Genomic DNA, 13,706 nt, shown 5'->3' with positions numbered 1-13,706 from the left:
AGCTTGCAGGAAGCGTAAGGGCGAATAAAGTCAGTTGTGCAAATGTTTGGCTCAGGCTTTGAGGAGAAAAGGACAATTTCTTATAAGCAGTAGGACATGCACATGACGCCGCACGGAGGTATTTCTTCCTGTGCAACATGCTGTCTATTTGAGACTCTCAGTGAATCAGTTCCAAGGCTTTTGTCCACTTTTCATCAAGCAACAATAACAACAACAATAACAACGGGCAGTTGTTTGTCCCCATGACTCATTCAGCTGAGGTCAGATTTACCTGGGTTTAATTTTGGACCTTTGTTGCACTCCTTGTTATTGTTCCCTCTTATTTTCTGTTGGGTCAGAGCTTTTTTTTTTATGCCGTACTGCGGTCCATTGAAAGGCCATGAAGTTTACAGAAAAGATGATCCTGTATATACTTCTAAAAAAATGAAAGAGGACCGCTTTTTGATCAGAGTAGCTTTAAGTTGATTAGGCTTCTGGGATATTGATCTGGTCAGTTTAGTAGCAGAGGGGGTTGTTAATCAGTTTCAGCTGCTGTGGTTGATGAAATTAACAACAGGTGCACTAGAGGAGCAACAAGGAGACAACCCCCAAAACAGGAATGGTTTTATACATGTTTCCCATGTCAGTACTCATCTGACGGGTTTTTCTCTAGTTTTGCATTTGAATAGTGTCTGTGTCACCACTGGTAGCATGAGGTGGTACCTGGACACTACAGATGTTGCGCAGGTAGTCCAACTCCAGCAGGATGGCACAAAGGTTTGCTGTGTCTCCCTTCAGGGCCGTAGAAGGTCTTTTACCCACTGGTTTTCCCAAGTAGGAACAGGATGAGCATCCCCAGAGCTACAAACTCACCTCCAGTGAGCGAGTCTGGCTAAACAATCAGAAAAAGACTTCATGAGGGTGAAATGAGGGACCAACGCCCTCTAGTGGGTCCTGTGCTTACTGGTTGGCACTGTGGAGCTCGATTGAAATTTGCCATAGAATACCAGAATTGGCAGGTCCACCACTGGTGCTCTGTGCTGTCCCCAGGTTCACCCTGAGTGTGTGTGACAGACATGAAAGGGTCTGGAGAAGCAGTGGAGACATTATGCTGCCTATAACATAGTTTAGCATGATGGTGGGGGGGTCAGTGATGGTCTGGGGAGGCATATCCATGCAGAGACACACAGACTTCTGCAGGCTAGTCAGTGATGCCATTAGCTATCAGGAAGAACTCCTTTGACTTATTGTCAGATTCTACACTGGTTCAGTGGGTCCTGGCTTCTTCCTGGTGCACAATGATGGCCAGTCTCATGTGGTGAGAGTATGCAGGCCGTTCCTGGAGGATGAAGGAATTGACTACCCCCATGCTTGCGTGACCTAAATCTAATAGAACACCTCTGTTTCAGTCCATCTGAAGCAGCCAGGAGCTTGGTGATGCCCTGGTCCAGATCTTGGAGGAGATCCCCCCTGACACAATCCATCGTCTCATTAAGAGCATGTCTCTGTGTTGTCAGGCTTGAATTACAAGCACCTGGCACCCATACAAACTACTGAGTACCATTTTGAGTTGCTGCAATGAAATTTCATCAAAATGAACTATTTATTAAATAGCACAACAACAGTCGCCTCGAAGCCTCGCCACATCATTTTTTCACTTCGCTTTTTGGGCTGTCTTTGAATTGAGCCCTCTGTAGGTTGATGATTTTCATTCCCATCAAACAATGTGACATCCATCCATTCCTACCACATTACCCAGTTCATATCAGTTTTTCCCCCATTGAGTCTGTTTGACATCAGGTGAAATCAAAAGCAAAGATACATACAGGCATAAAATTACAGCTGACGAGTCATTTTCACATTATTGTTTTTGTAACCAAAGTGTCTCAACTCAAAAACATCATACATTGACGCAGCTGTTGGAAAGATTTCCACATGCAAGGATTATGCTGTTCTCCTCCTTATGCAGCCTGCGCATACATTTATACATAAGGCTTCTTATCGCTCCCTGACATGTGGATACAATTCTGCTGACAAATATATATATGTGACACTATAAAATGATAGCAAAAACATCCTTGTGGCTTTATTGTAGGCAGTTGTAGGTTTGCTGTTTTTATACTTAGTATTATACAGGCGTGCCATTGAAAACAGGAAAAACAGGCACTGACATCGGCTCTTCTTTACTTCCTTATCAATGAAAGCCAGTTTAAGTTAGCGTAACTGGTGTGGCCCAGAGCATGTCCTTTCACCTCAGTGAAGGAAGAATTAATACATTTCATACTGGAGTTGTTGCTAAAGGGTTTTTTAAAATGGCCTGTGCAAAGTTATTGTAAATTATTGTTAAGTCATTAAAATAAGTACATTTTTTATTTGCTGTCATAAATTTTTATTACTAGTGTCTGTCCATCCACTCATTGGATGGCTCAGTGGTTGTCTTTTAGGCCAGCACACCCTCTTTACTGAACCCAAATCCCAAAAATACAGACTAATTAAAATCCCTGAATGTTAATAGTGGGACTACCTAATAGTGTGACTACTACTTATTTATTATAAATTCATTATATTTTCATTATTCAGTTATTTTTATTAGTAATGTTAACAGTGTTTGATATCCTGGGGGGAAAAAAGCAATTTTATTGCCAAATAACTGATTTAATTTAGCTGGAATATTGTTTGACATATGGAAAGAAATTATTTCAACAGTTAGAAATTTTACATTCAAATTTTAATTACATCCTGTTATTGATCACGAGCAGCAGCATAACCAACCATGCCAAACAAGAAGCATTTAATTGTTCCAGATCACAGAAGCAAGGGAAAAAAGTCAGAAGCAACAACAACAACAAAAAAAGAACCCCAGAAGGATTTAAGCTTAACTTTCAAAGCAAATAAGCTAAATTGCTTTAAAGTTGGCGTGAGCCCTGTGCCTGGTGGTTCTTTGCCAGCTTTTTTTCTTTTTTCTTTCACTGCGGGTTGCAGAGAAGTTAGTTTTATCCATAGTGCGCCTGAGGCCATCGAGTCCAAGCGATTGCTGTACTTGGACTGCATGTAGAGGAGCTGGCCGTATCTCTGCTCAACGAGATATGTTGTTTGGACAGCAAGAAGAAACAGGCCAGTCGTCTTCCAAAGAGCTGCATAACACAGGGCATGCTGACCTTACAGTTCCTTTTATTCACACATTCAAAGGATTTTAGCAAGAACTTTCAGACTGAGCAGCAGTGCAAGTTTGCCGGGCTCAACTGGAACTACGGCATGCTGCTGACCGAGCTTGTCAGGGGTCTTAGTTTTGGTTTTAGACCAGTGCTATCAGTTTTGTTTTGGGTTTTTTTGTATTTGTAAATCAGGATCCTGCATCACAGGATGGTGGGAGGTGAAAACCCACACAGTCACAGGAAGAAGCCAAAAGCAAGCCACGAGTGCGAGCCACGAGTGCGAGCCACTCCACCGCCGTGCTGCCCCATCGTGGGTTTCTTCATTCTTATAAGCAGTTCAACCGGATTTTATATGAGGAAAGTACTTTGGTGCTGTTATTGCACTGAACACAGACGTGCGAGTTGTCTGAGAGGATAAGGCCGACGCATCTGTGACCACAGCTGCTAGTGTTATTAGGAGTTGATTCGTGGGGCTGTAGGCAACCTCCCTGTGTGAGGCTGCAAGAGGAATGCCCAAATTGACCAGAAGAAAAGTTTCACTGATTTAAAAAAAAAAAGAAAGAAAAAGGGGAAACTTCAAAACAGAGACAAATTCCAAGAGCTTTCTAAATGATTGTAAGCTCTATTGAAGAAGGCAAAGGGAGGTCCAGCTTTTGGAAGTCAAACATAAAAAAGCCAAACTGGTGTTTAGTTAACTCTGTGAGGTCGACTTTACTCCAGCCCTATTTTTTATTTTGGGAGGATGGGGGATGTTCGTTTGCTCTTCTGAGTTTCCTATTCTTCTCTTTTTAAAAAAAAAAAAAAAAATAGGCATAGCATTAGAGCATAGCATTAGAGCTAGGGTCGATTAGACCTCAGATAACAGCAAAAAGGGATTCTTGTCCCTCATAAACACGAAGCAATAATTGTAAGTTATAATCAAAGGTTGTAAATGTAAAATGTTAACCAAATTCCAAGAGCTTTCTAAATGATTGTAACGTTAAATGTAACATTTTACATTACACATTTGTTACAAAATTACAAGTAATTAAGTCCATAATGTAATTATACGAATGTATTTACATGAAATTAAATGGTACTGGTTACATGGTTACATACATGTAATCAGATTACTTAAAATCAACATTTTGAGCATGATTTTTTTTTTTTTTTTTTTGAGTGCAGGGTTGTAAAATTAAAAAGTGCTGGGAGACTCGCTGTAATGCTGCGAGAACGTCCTTTGAACACATCAAACTAATTACGAGCTTTTTGATACGGCGCACAAGTTCAGTGTTCAGAAGGAAAAAAAACGCCACCGGAAAACACAACCCCCTTCTCACACGTTTAAGATGTACTCGCACTAGGTATGACTGCTGTAGCATGATTGTTGTGTGTATGTCCCCAAAAACCCCTGCTGATCGACTCTCGTATTACTCTTTCCCTCTCTCGCTCTTTCTTTTCGATCACACGTGCTTTCAAATCGCGCTCCTTCAACTGACATTTTAGTCATTCTGTGACTCAATTAGGGAAGGGGTGACACGTTGTCCTCGCACTAGCTTGTTAATTACTTAAGAAAATGTTCACAAAGACATCTGTTGTTGAGAAAGCGTTAGAAATCCATGCACAGCGTGCGCAAGTCCAAATGAGCTGCACCCAGGTCCAATTCTTCAAGCGAGCCGGGGAAGAGTTTGCTTAATCGCTAATCAGACAAACTGGACTTGGGGGCAAAGGAGCCTGATGCGACGCCTCCTGTAGCTGTGTTTTAGAATCAGCCTGCTTTGCTGCGCCTGGCAGAGGGTCGAATCTGTGCTTATCAAAGGCATTTTAGAGCGAGACGCGCTGCTTGGTGTCAGAGAGCTGCGTTTCAGTCGGAGGTCGCGGCTCCTCCGACAGGATGAGAGCCCAAAACACACGTTTAAAAGCACCCAAGAAACACGGGGCCATTTGAAGTGGTCAGCTGTGTAATCTTAATCCAACTGAATATTTATGGAAAGAACTGAGACGCACTGTTGGGATAAAAGCAGCCATAAACCTGAAGGAAGTGCAGTCGTTTTTAGTGAAGTTTTAGTGAATTCAGAGAAGGGCATTTGTTCTACAAACAATAAAAATCATGTCAGGTAAAAGGAAAATATCAGTTTTATTTTTAAGCAAACAAGGTCTCTGATTAGGATGTAAGAGTCATGTAAGTTCAGTTTTACATCATCAGTGTTTTTATGCCTTGTTATTGTTTCTGTGGACAGATCAGCACTAAAAGGAGGAATTACTTATCTCGATGCAGTGTTACGTCTCCGCGAATTTAGTCTGCAGTCTGTTCATTACAAGGATAATGTGTAGCTCGTTACAAAAGAGAGTTATCTCTGGATACAGTGGTGCCACTTTCCTTTTAAACGGGATTTCTGTCCTTATAAAAAAGGGTTTACAGTAGCTCAGGAGGACTTTGTACTGTTTTTCTCAACAGTCTAACTAAACCCACTGGTTGTTTGTTCTTACGCTCTGAAAGGACCCATGTAAATGCTTTTGAAACAAGAGTAAGGAGTGGTTCCATCTGTTCAGCTTTCACTTCATTTTACCGTAGGTAAGCTGTGGCATCTTTACTGCTAGCTTACAGCAGGGAAAACATCATGATTTGGGTTAAAATCCACTTTCTACAATGATAAATGCATATGTGAAAGCTCCACTCTGGCCCCAAATGTAAAGAAAAAAAAAACATGCTGTGCAACATGTTGACATTTTGAATTCATAAGCATATTAAGAATGTCCCTAACATACACAATGTTAAAAATAAGATTATCACTCAGGACTATTCTTCAGCTGCAGTGGCTGTGGCCATCTGTACTATGTAAATTAGAAGGTATTAATCTTGTTGCTTCGGCACAGTCACAAATTTACTCCAGGAGTCTCACAGTAATGCTATTCACTGGGATGACCTAATTGCCTCTAAATACCTATATTTCAAGTGACGGTGTTGTCTAGGCAGGAGTATGGAGGTGTAATATAATTTTGCAAAACTAGGCTAGTGTCTCAGTCAATGTCACTTTGAGCTGCAGTGTAATAAATACAACACCAGACAAGCAAGAAACAAAAGAAAGTAGCATGTACAGTTTCATTGTATAACCTGTTTCAACTAACTTTGTCCAACTTGTCTCACTAGCACCAGCCCTGCCCACAAGTACTATCTGGCCATGGACCCGAGGGGGGAAGTTCTGTATGTGTCTGACACCAGCAGTCGCAGAGTTTACAGGGTGAGGAACCTCGGGCAGCCAAAAGATCCATCTCGCAATCTGGAGGTAGTTGCTGGGACGGGGGAGCAGTGTCTACCTTTTGACCAGAGCCACTGTGGAGAGGGCAGGAAGGCCACGGAAGCTGCACTCAATAACCCTCGAGGTAGGACAGCCTTCAGCCCTTCAGGTGAATATTTACAGATCTGTTGGTCAGTACATCTGTTGGTGCATTTAGCTGGAGTTGTTGCCTTTGGCTAGAAAAACAGCCGTAAATATCAGGATTTTGATATTGGCGCGGCTTGTTACGCACCCACATTTTATGCGGACTGATTGTGCTTCAGCACATCTCACCGTTCAGTTTCATTCCAGTGCCTTAACTATCAGGATTGAGATCATTATAGGACACAAAGCTTCTATGACAATCTCAAAACGCCACACTGATAACATTGGAACAGTGATGCTCTGTGTGCTTTAAACATCTTTGGTTCAGTATCCATGTGAGAGAGTGATAGCATCTTTTTAAAATCATAATATTGATAAAAAGGCCTTAGATACTTTATCATGCTTTCATTACTATACTGATAAATCCATTTCAGTCAGATGCTTTTTCACAATATATTGAGTTATTGATTATTTAGATATTATATATTAAGTATGAGTGATGCTGCAGAGCTAAAAAAACTATAAAAGCATGTATGCTTAAGAAGAGAGCGTGGTGAGCTCTTGTTATGGAAAGTAAGTGACTCTCAAATCATTGTACCAGCAGGAAGCTGCAGCCACAGTGAAGTGCATGCAAACGGGGCTGATTAACTCACTGAAAACAGCCACAGAACGTTGAAAATTCAGTGTAACAACGATCCCAATGTTGTGCACCGCTGCCTCGGAAAAAGGTCATAAAGACCCGGTTCATGCCATGTTATTATGGTTTCTTTCTGCCTTTCCTCATCACTGTAGAGCTCGCCGGGACAGTAAAGGCTAATTACAAGCTACGAGCACGGCTGGAGTAAAGACAGTGCGGCTATGGGAAGATAACCTGTGCACACATGTAGCAGTGAGCAAGGAAAGAGAGATAGCCCTTTACAAATCTTTACAAATGAATGCAAGCTGCACAGCCAGTGTTAAACATATTCAGTATTATGGACATGGCCATTTGGTTATTGTTTTCTTTATAAATTATTTTTCCCTGCATTTTGTGTACAGGATACATTTTTGGATTTAATGTGCACAGTGAGCTCATGTTCTGTTTGTCAGACGAAGGATAATTATAGTGCAAAGTGATTAACATGACTCTTTAAATTATCCCGCCGACTTCAGAACACGTTTCAGTCGGGTGTATACTTATTATAATGAAGCGAAAATTAGCCGTGCACCTATTGCAGGAATGACTCATGTTATGTTTTGACCAAAGTGACATTTAAAGCTTTGTTTCTCATATGATTTGTTGAATTAGCACGTGCACCACATGCCCTCAAATATTTAGATAATCCCATGGCATTAAAATTATGTTTAATTGGTTCAAAGCTCCAACTGTTCACTGCCACAAAACACCCCATCACAGTCTCACCAGCAGCCCAGCTACACGGATAGATTGATGGATTCATGCTGGTTGTGCTTTTTCACCACCCTGCCGTCATTATTTTTTATTTTTTTTATGTAAATTGATTTAACCAGGCACCACTATTATATAATGCAGTTGTTATATAGCTCCTGCCATTCATTTGTACAGTGCTAAAACTTGAAAGTTGCCTTTTAAAGTCTTTACCTAATTTACCCTAAAAAATAACAGTAATACTGTTATTTTGCTGGATTAAAAGCAGACTGTCTGCCAGGGTACAGCTAGACCTTTTCCACAGCAGACACTTTGCCATGGCACAGTAGGACCAGCACAGGTGTGACTAATAAACTAATAATCATGGCTGCAGTCCATTGAGGTGCTCTAGTTTCAGGCTGTGGTATTATGTATGCTGACTCACTGTCGGGGCTTACACTTCAATGGAATAAGGCCATTGTTAATGCTGTTCGCTGCACCTGTGCTTTTCTTGCTTTAACAACTCCAAATGTCTCTGTGGAAAAAAGTAGAAAAAGGTCTGTTTTTGGCTCTGTGGTTCAAAACACCCCACAATGTAATGACTGGAAATGGAAAAGGGAAAAAAAAATCTATTCTTCATTCCACGGACTTGTCCACAAAGCCTAATTTAGAAGAATTACCAGAAAATATGTCATGAGGATGTGACTTAGAGCATGCTTTCCATCATTTTTTTTATGCTGACTGCTCACGGTAACACAGTGCACCCTCGAAGCTGCAGTCGGCACACAAACACATGTACTTACTTAGGTTTCAGGTCGGGTTGCGTTCATGGACATTTAGTTTGTGTAAGCACCTATTTTTCACCTTTTCTTTTTAAAAAGAAATCATTAAGTTGATAAATTAAGCATAGCCTACGTAAACTTAAACGTAAACCCAAATTACTATCACACCTGCAAACAAGTTGAAAAAAAAAATCAGGTGTAGGGATACAAAAATGTGTGAGAAGTGTTCAGCATTGTGTAAAAATCTTGAGCCACCCCTCGTTTCTTTATATTTTGCTTGTGATGAGCCAGAGATAGCAAACTATAAAGCCTTACAGGGTGACTCAAGACTTTTGCACAGTACTGTGCCTTGCATTAAACTTGTATATGTTTAGTTTGAGTGCAAATGTGTGGCAGTATTATGATAAATCAATCAACCATCGATAAGTTTGAATCATGAATTCATTAGAAAGTAAAAAATAAAAGTTTCCAACCTTGAAACGCCAAGTTTATCGTATTTGATACATGAGTTTTTAAGACCTCTACATCATCAGGGGGATTTTTATTTTTCATAAACAACCCATAAACAACATGTTTACAATCAGACACATGCTGTGCTCATACATGCAAATTTATATTATCAGAAGGTTGAATAAACACCTTTTACAAGGTTAGATTATAAACTATAATAACAGAAAGTTACAAAATTGTAACAAATTTTAGCGTTCAATAGATTGTTTATGTGCATTAAATTAAGCAACTTACGAAATGATTAACTTATCTGCGTTTGATTCTCGGCTTTTAGGGAGAATGTTGGCAGTCGTGTCCTTGTATTTCACACAATATGTGTTTCAGATGGTCTCCTTTTGAATATACTTCAGATATTCTCTGCAGAAAATTCTACGCATTATAAACTGAAAGCCTAAATTTACCTATCTCCAAATTGTCCTGGTCTAGTCCCTAAAATATTCAGTTTCAAATCCTTCTCTTTATGCACACTGTGGCTGTGGTAACAGTCATAAATTCCTGTGACGCAGAAGCGCTCTACTCTTCTGTCTATTCTGTAGATCGATTAAATCGCCACGTTATTTTGCTCGTTTCTGGCTACAAGAGAAATATTTTTATCTTGTTCCTAAGGCAAGGGAAGTTTGATCTTTGTTAAAATGACAATAATAGTTCAACTAATACGGTAAGCATGGCTTCCCCTGGCTTACAGGGGGAGAAAGCACTTGTAGGCATAAACTTAAACCAGAATATGCCTGTCATATTAAGCGTTTCTAATGCACAGAAGTCTGCAGATTTAGTTCTTGATTCCCTCCTAGCTTTAGCCGGGTTCAAGCAATTTAAATTAATGCACATACATTTCAGACATTAAGCCCGGGGTGTTGATTTGAATTGGTTAATCGTTCTGCCCTCACTTATTAGCTGACAGGAGTGGATTCCAGCTTTTCCTGCTATTATCTGCTATTGCACTACTACATTTTAATTCCTTTTGTTCTGTCCTGGCTGTGAGCTGTAGCAAATTTAACTGGTCTTGTCTGACTTTTGTCATCAACCCACAGGATACCTGGGGTTAGGGATTTTTTTTTTCCTTTTCTTTTGGTCCCTTACACTCATAGCAGTTTGGACAATAGTGGTGAGAGAAACAGTCTTCGTCTATAAAGCGGTGCTGAATGTGTTTATTGTATATAGTGCTGCAAAATGTGTTCCAAAAGAAGAACGACAACAGATGGTGTGACCTCCGCAGGCTGATATAACCTCAATATCATAGCGACAGAAGCCTAAATCTGCAGAGAAACTGCAGCAAGTTCTCAGAGATTCTCACGACAGCTTATCTGTGTGTGTAAGAATCTGAGCTGTTTTAAAAACACAGAGAAGCAAACACAGACTACTGATTTAATTTATTTTTCTGTTAATGTTCATCTGCGTCTTCACATTGCAGAGATCCATATTTTTGCAAGCATATGTTGACAATTCATCTCAATTTAGCCGTCTTTCACACCCACACGTTATATCGTTTATTCTGTGATGTACTGTGCACCGTGACTGTATGCACAGACAAAGGGTGATGCAAATATAACTGCACAAGTACAGCTCCAGGTTGCCTACTGACTAATGCTACAGTTTGCAGTAAAGCTCGAGCGCTCGTATGCAGAAAAAGCTGCAGTTCACTTTATTTGGTCAGTGACTCTGAACTCACCGCGGATTAAAATCAAATGTCATATGCTACATCAGTTGTCCTCCAGGATGTCACACTACAAAGGTTAAAATGGCAGATTTTTTGTTCCTGCCTTCCAGCGTTCAGTCTCCAGGTGTCACGGGAGATTTTTTAGCCACAGGCCTGTCACTCAGGCTACACCCACAGTCCTGCAAGGCCTGTTCTGTCAGTCATACTCAGCGTGCGCCTGCGACGCCGGCCGACGTCGGAGGCAGACAGCCGGTCGATACAGAGCGCAATAAATAAACGTAGCGTGCCTCCGTTCTTTAAATGTCACTAAACACAGGGAAGCTCCAGGTTTGATGGGGGATGTTTGATTTTAATTTCCTCCATCTTCTCGAGTTCATTCAGATATATAAAAGGGACGAGAGGAGGAAAAAAGAGAAACAAGAAGATGATAAGCGAAAAAGATCGCGGTTGACTCGTACTACCATTTGACACATGATCTGTGGCCTATTGCTCTGTGTATACGCGCTACTTACACCTTAGAACATGCCATATCTCTGCCTTCGTGCAGTAATAGAATATTCTGTCCCAAGACTCCTCTTGTTCACTCAGGGTGCGGTAATTTATACTGACTCATTGGAGTTCACAGAGTCTCTTCTGTGGCTATTGTGCTCCTACTAACCAGCTCTTATAAAGGATCTAGAGATTTCTGCCTGGAGCCCCTCGGTTCGCTGTCATCTATCTGCCACAGCCCACACTCCCCTCCTCCCATCACCCTCTCTCCAATGGTAATGAGTGGTAGACTTCACAGAGAAATAGCTGTCCCCTTCTTTTTTTGAAGTTGTGTCTCTGTGATTCTCCAGCATTGATCTCGCCTCTCGTCCTCTGGTGAGCTCCTCGCTCCAAATTAGCACCTTCCTCTTTTTTCCTTACTTCTTCCATCTGTTTTTCTCCCCCCCACCACCAATCGCGTCGATGAATCACCCCCGTGCCCCGGTGTTCAAATAGCAGCGGTAGGCCTGCTGCGACACATAATATTGTTGCAGCACGGCAAAACAGTTGTTAAACAGTAATCCATAATTTTAATTTAGCTGACAGCGTTGCGATGTTGCAGAGCGTTCTCGCTTATAGTCTCCCCCCTCACTCCGCCCCACAATAACCTAAGCTACAGGGATTATCGTGTGTCCTTCAAACATTCACTTATGAATACAAGATCTGGGGCATTGTTTGGAGCTGGCTGCACATTTGCTTCTGCAGTCAATTAGCTTGGTAAATAAAAGGCCTTGCTCCATTTAGGATGGATCCCATGTCTGACATGAAAGAGGCGTCAATCCCTCAGGAACAGGAACAGCCTTGGCTCACATTTTAGACTAATTCCGTTCGCAGCTTAAAGGGGTCCCTTTTTTTGTTTATTTGTTTTTTTAAGCAATCGTCCAATAAAAGACACACATATGTAAAAATAGCAGAGTGTTCTGTTTCTTTCATGTGTTGGTTTGGACAGAGGACTTCAGAGGGAGTCCGGTGATTGAAGGTTTAGTTGTTGGCGGCTGCAGTGTGCAGGTCTTATCTTTAATTTGTTGACTAGTCCCAGGCAGCAGAGCTGACATCCACAGAGAGAGGTGTGCGCGTCTATGCGCGTGCACGTGGTGGTGGGAGCACTTGCATTGTCAGTCTCTCTTTCTGACCCACAGGGGGCAGACTAATGCCCTTATCAGAAGCTGACATGCTGCCACCACATTTCTCCCTGTGCCCTGTCGGCCCGCTCTCTCTCTCCCCTCCCCTTTTTTCTTTTCTCTTCTCCACTGCTTTCATTCAGTCCCTTTCTTTGCAACTCTCTCTCTCTCTCTCCCCCTCACACTGACAGACACATTTGTCCCCCATCTCACTCGGCAACACAGCTGCGAGGCACGCCATCGGTGATGAGATAGCGGGGCCTGGTTGCCGAATGAAGCTGTGGGGTTTAAACTGGTTGCGGTTATTTGCATGTTGAACAGCCTGGGTGTGTTTTAAAAAAAAAAAAAAAAAAAAAAAGGCGTCAGAGCCAGGGGTGAATACGCTTCACGTGGCACAGAGCTGCTCAGAGACCACGACAGCCAGGCTTTCATGCTGTACAGTAGCTGTCTTGGCTGGTGGTTGACATATAAGCAGCTTAGGTGAATGAATATCTTCACACACTGGGTGCTGGTCTCATTAACAGAAATAGCTGGAAACGCAGCAGCGCGTGCAGGATCACTTCCCAGTTTGTTTCAGCAGCGGTGAATCAAACGGTGCTTTGCTGTCAGCCAGGCCGCACTCAAACCATTAACTCAGCAAACACTGGTCCCCTGCCTCTGCTCAGGCAGTGATGCCTTATGAGTGGTACTGTCCTTTAACTGCACCGCTCTAATCGCTGCGGCCTGCGTTCCACTTTTCTTAAATCTGCTACTTCCCAAAACTGTGTTAGCGAGAGGCAGTGAGGGAAGTTCTGAGGTCTCCTACGGCTGCGAGGCTGGTCTGTGCCAACTGTTCCGCGTTATAGCAGCGGAATGAAAATGCCATTGTTATTCTACCAAGTAAATACAGGCCCAGTACTGCCGATACCAACGCTGAAACTAATAACATGTCACAGTAACAGTGTGTCGTGATTTATGAGATGAATAATAATCAATTAGCAAATTCTAAACACATTTTAATGACCTGTAGAATACTGTAATTGTTACTTTCCACATTAATTAGTTAATGCAACAAAACACAACTTTCAGCTTTTCATGTATTATGAAACTCTGTTTTTTGTCCGTCTCTAAAGCACTTTGGGTCGACTTCTGTTGTTCTAACTTGCTTCAGGCTATAAACAAAACAGATCTCACAATCAACAGGAAAAGGTTCTGACATTTTTCATAGTTCATGTTTAGGGATATTGTTTCTTTTCTAACAAAATAA

At 41.6% G+C, this 13,706-nt stretch overlaps 1 protein-coding gene across 2 annotated transcripts in view; it reads left to right on the top strand.

Annotated features, from left to right (window-relative positions):
* tenm1 (teneurin transmembrane protein 1) overlaps nucleotides 1–13,706 on the top strand; it is a 191,096-nt gene that overhangs the window by 138,976 nt on the left and 38,414 nt on the right. For both annotated transcript variants that reach the window (XM_040015589.1, XM_040015590.1), the window contains exon 22: nucleotides 6,265–6,497. In XM_040015589.1, the coding sequence (XP_039871523.1) occupies nucleotides 6,265–6,497 (233 nt within the window). The remainder of the gene's footprint in view (nucleotides 1–6,264; nucleotides 6,498–13,706) is intronic.

Source organism: Simochromis diagramma, unplaced genomic scaffold, assembly GCF_900408965.1.
Source record: "Simochromis diagramma unplaced genomic scaffold, fSimDia1.1 OVJJ01000685.1, whole genome shotgun sequence".
NCBI classification, from domain to species: Eukaryota; Metazoa; Chordata; class Actinopteri; order Cichliformes; family Cichlidae; genus Simochromis; species Simochromis diagramma.
Note: the sequence above shows the minus strand (reverse complement) of the source record. Positions and strands in the feature narration are given on the sequence as shown.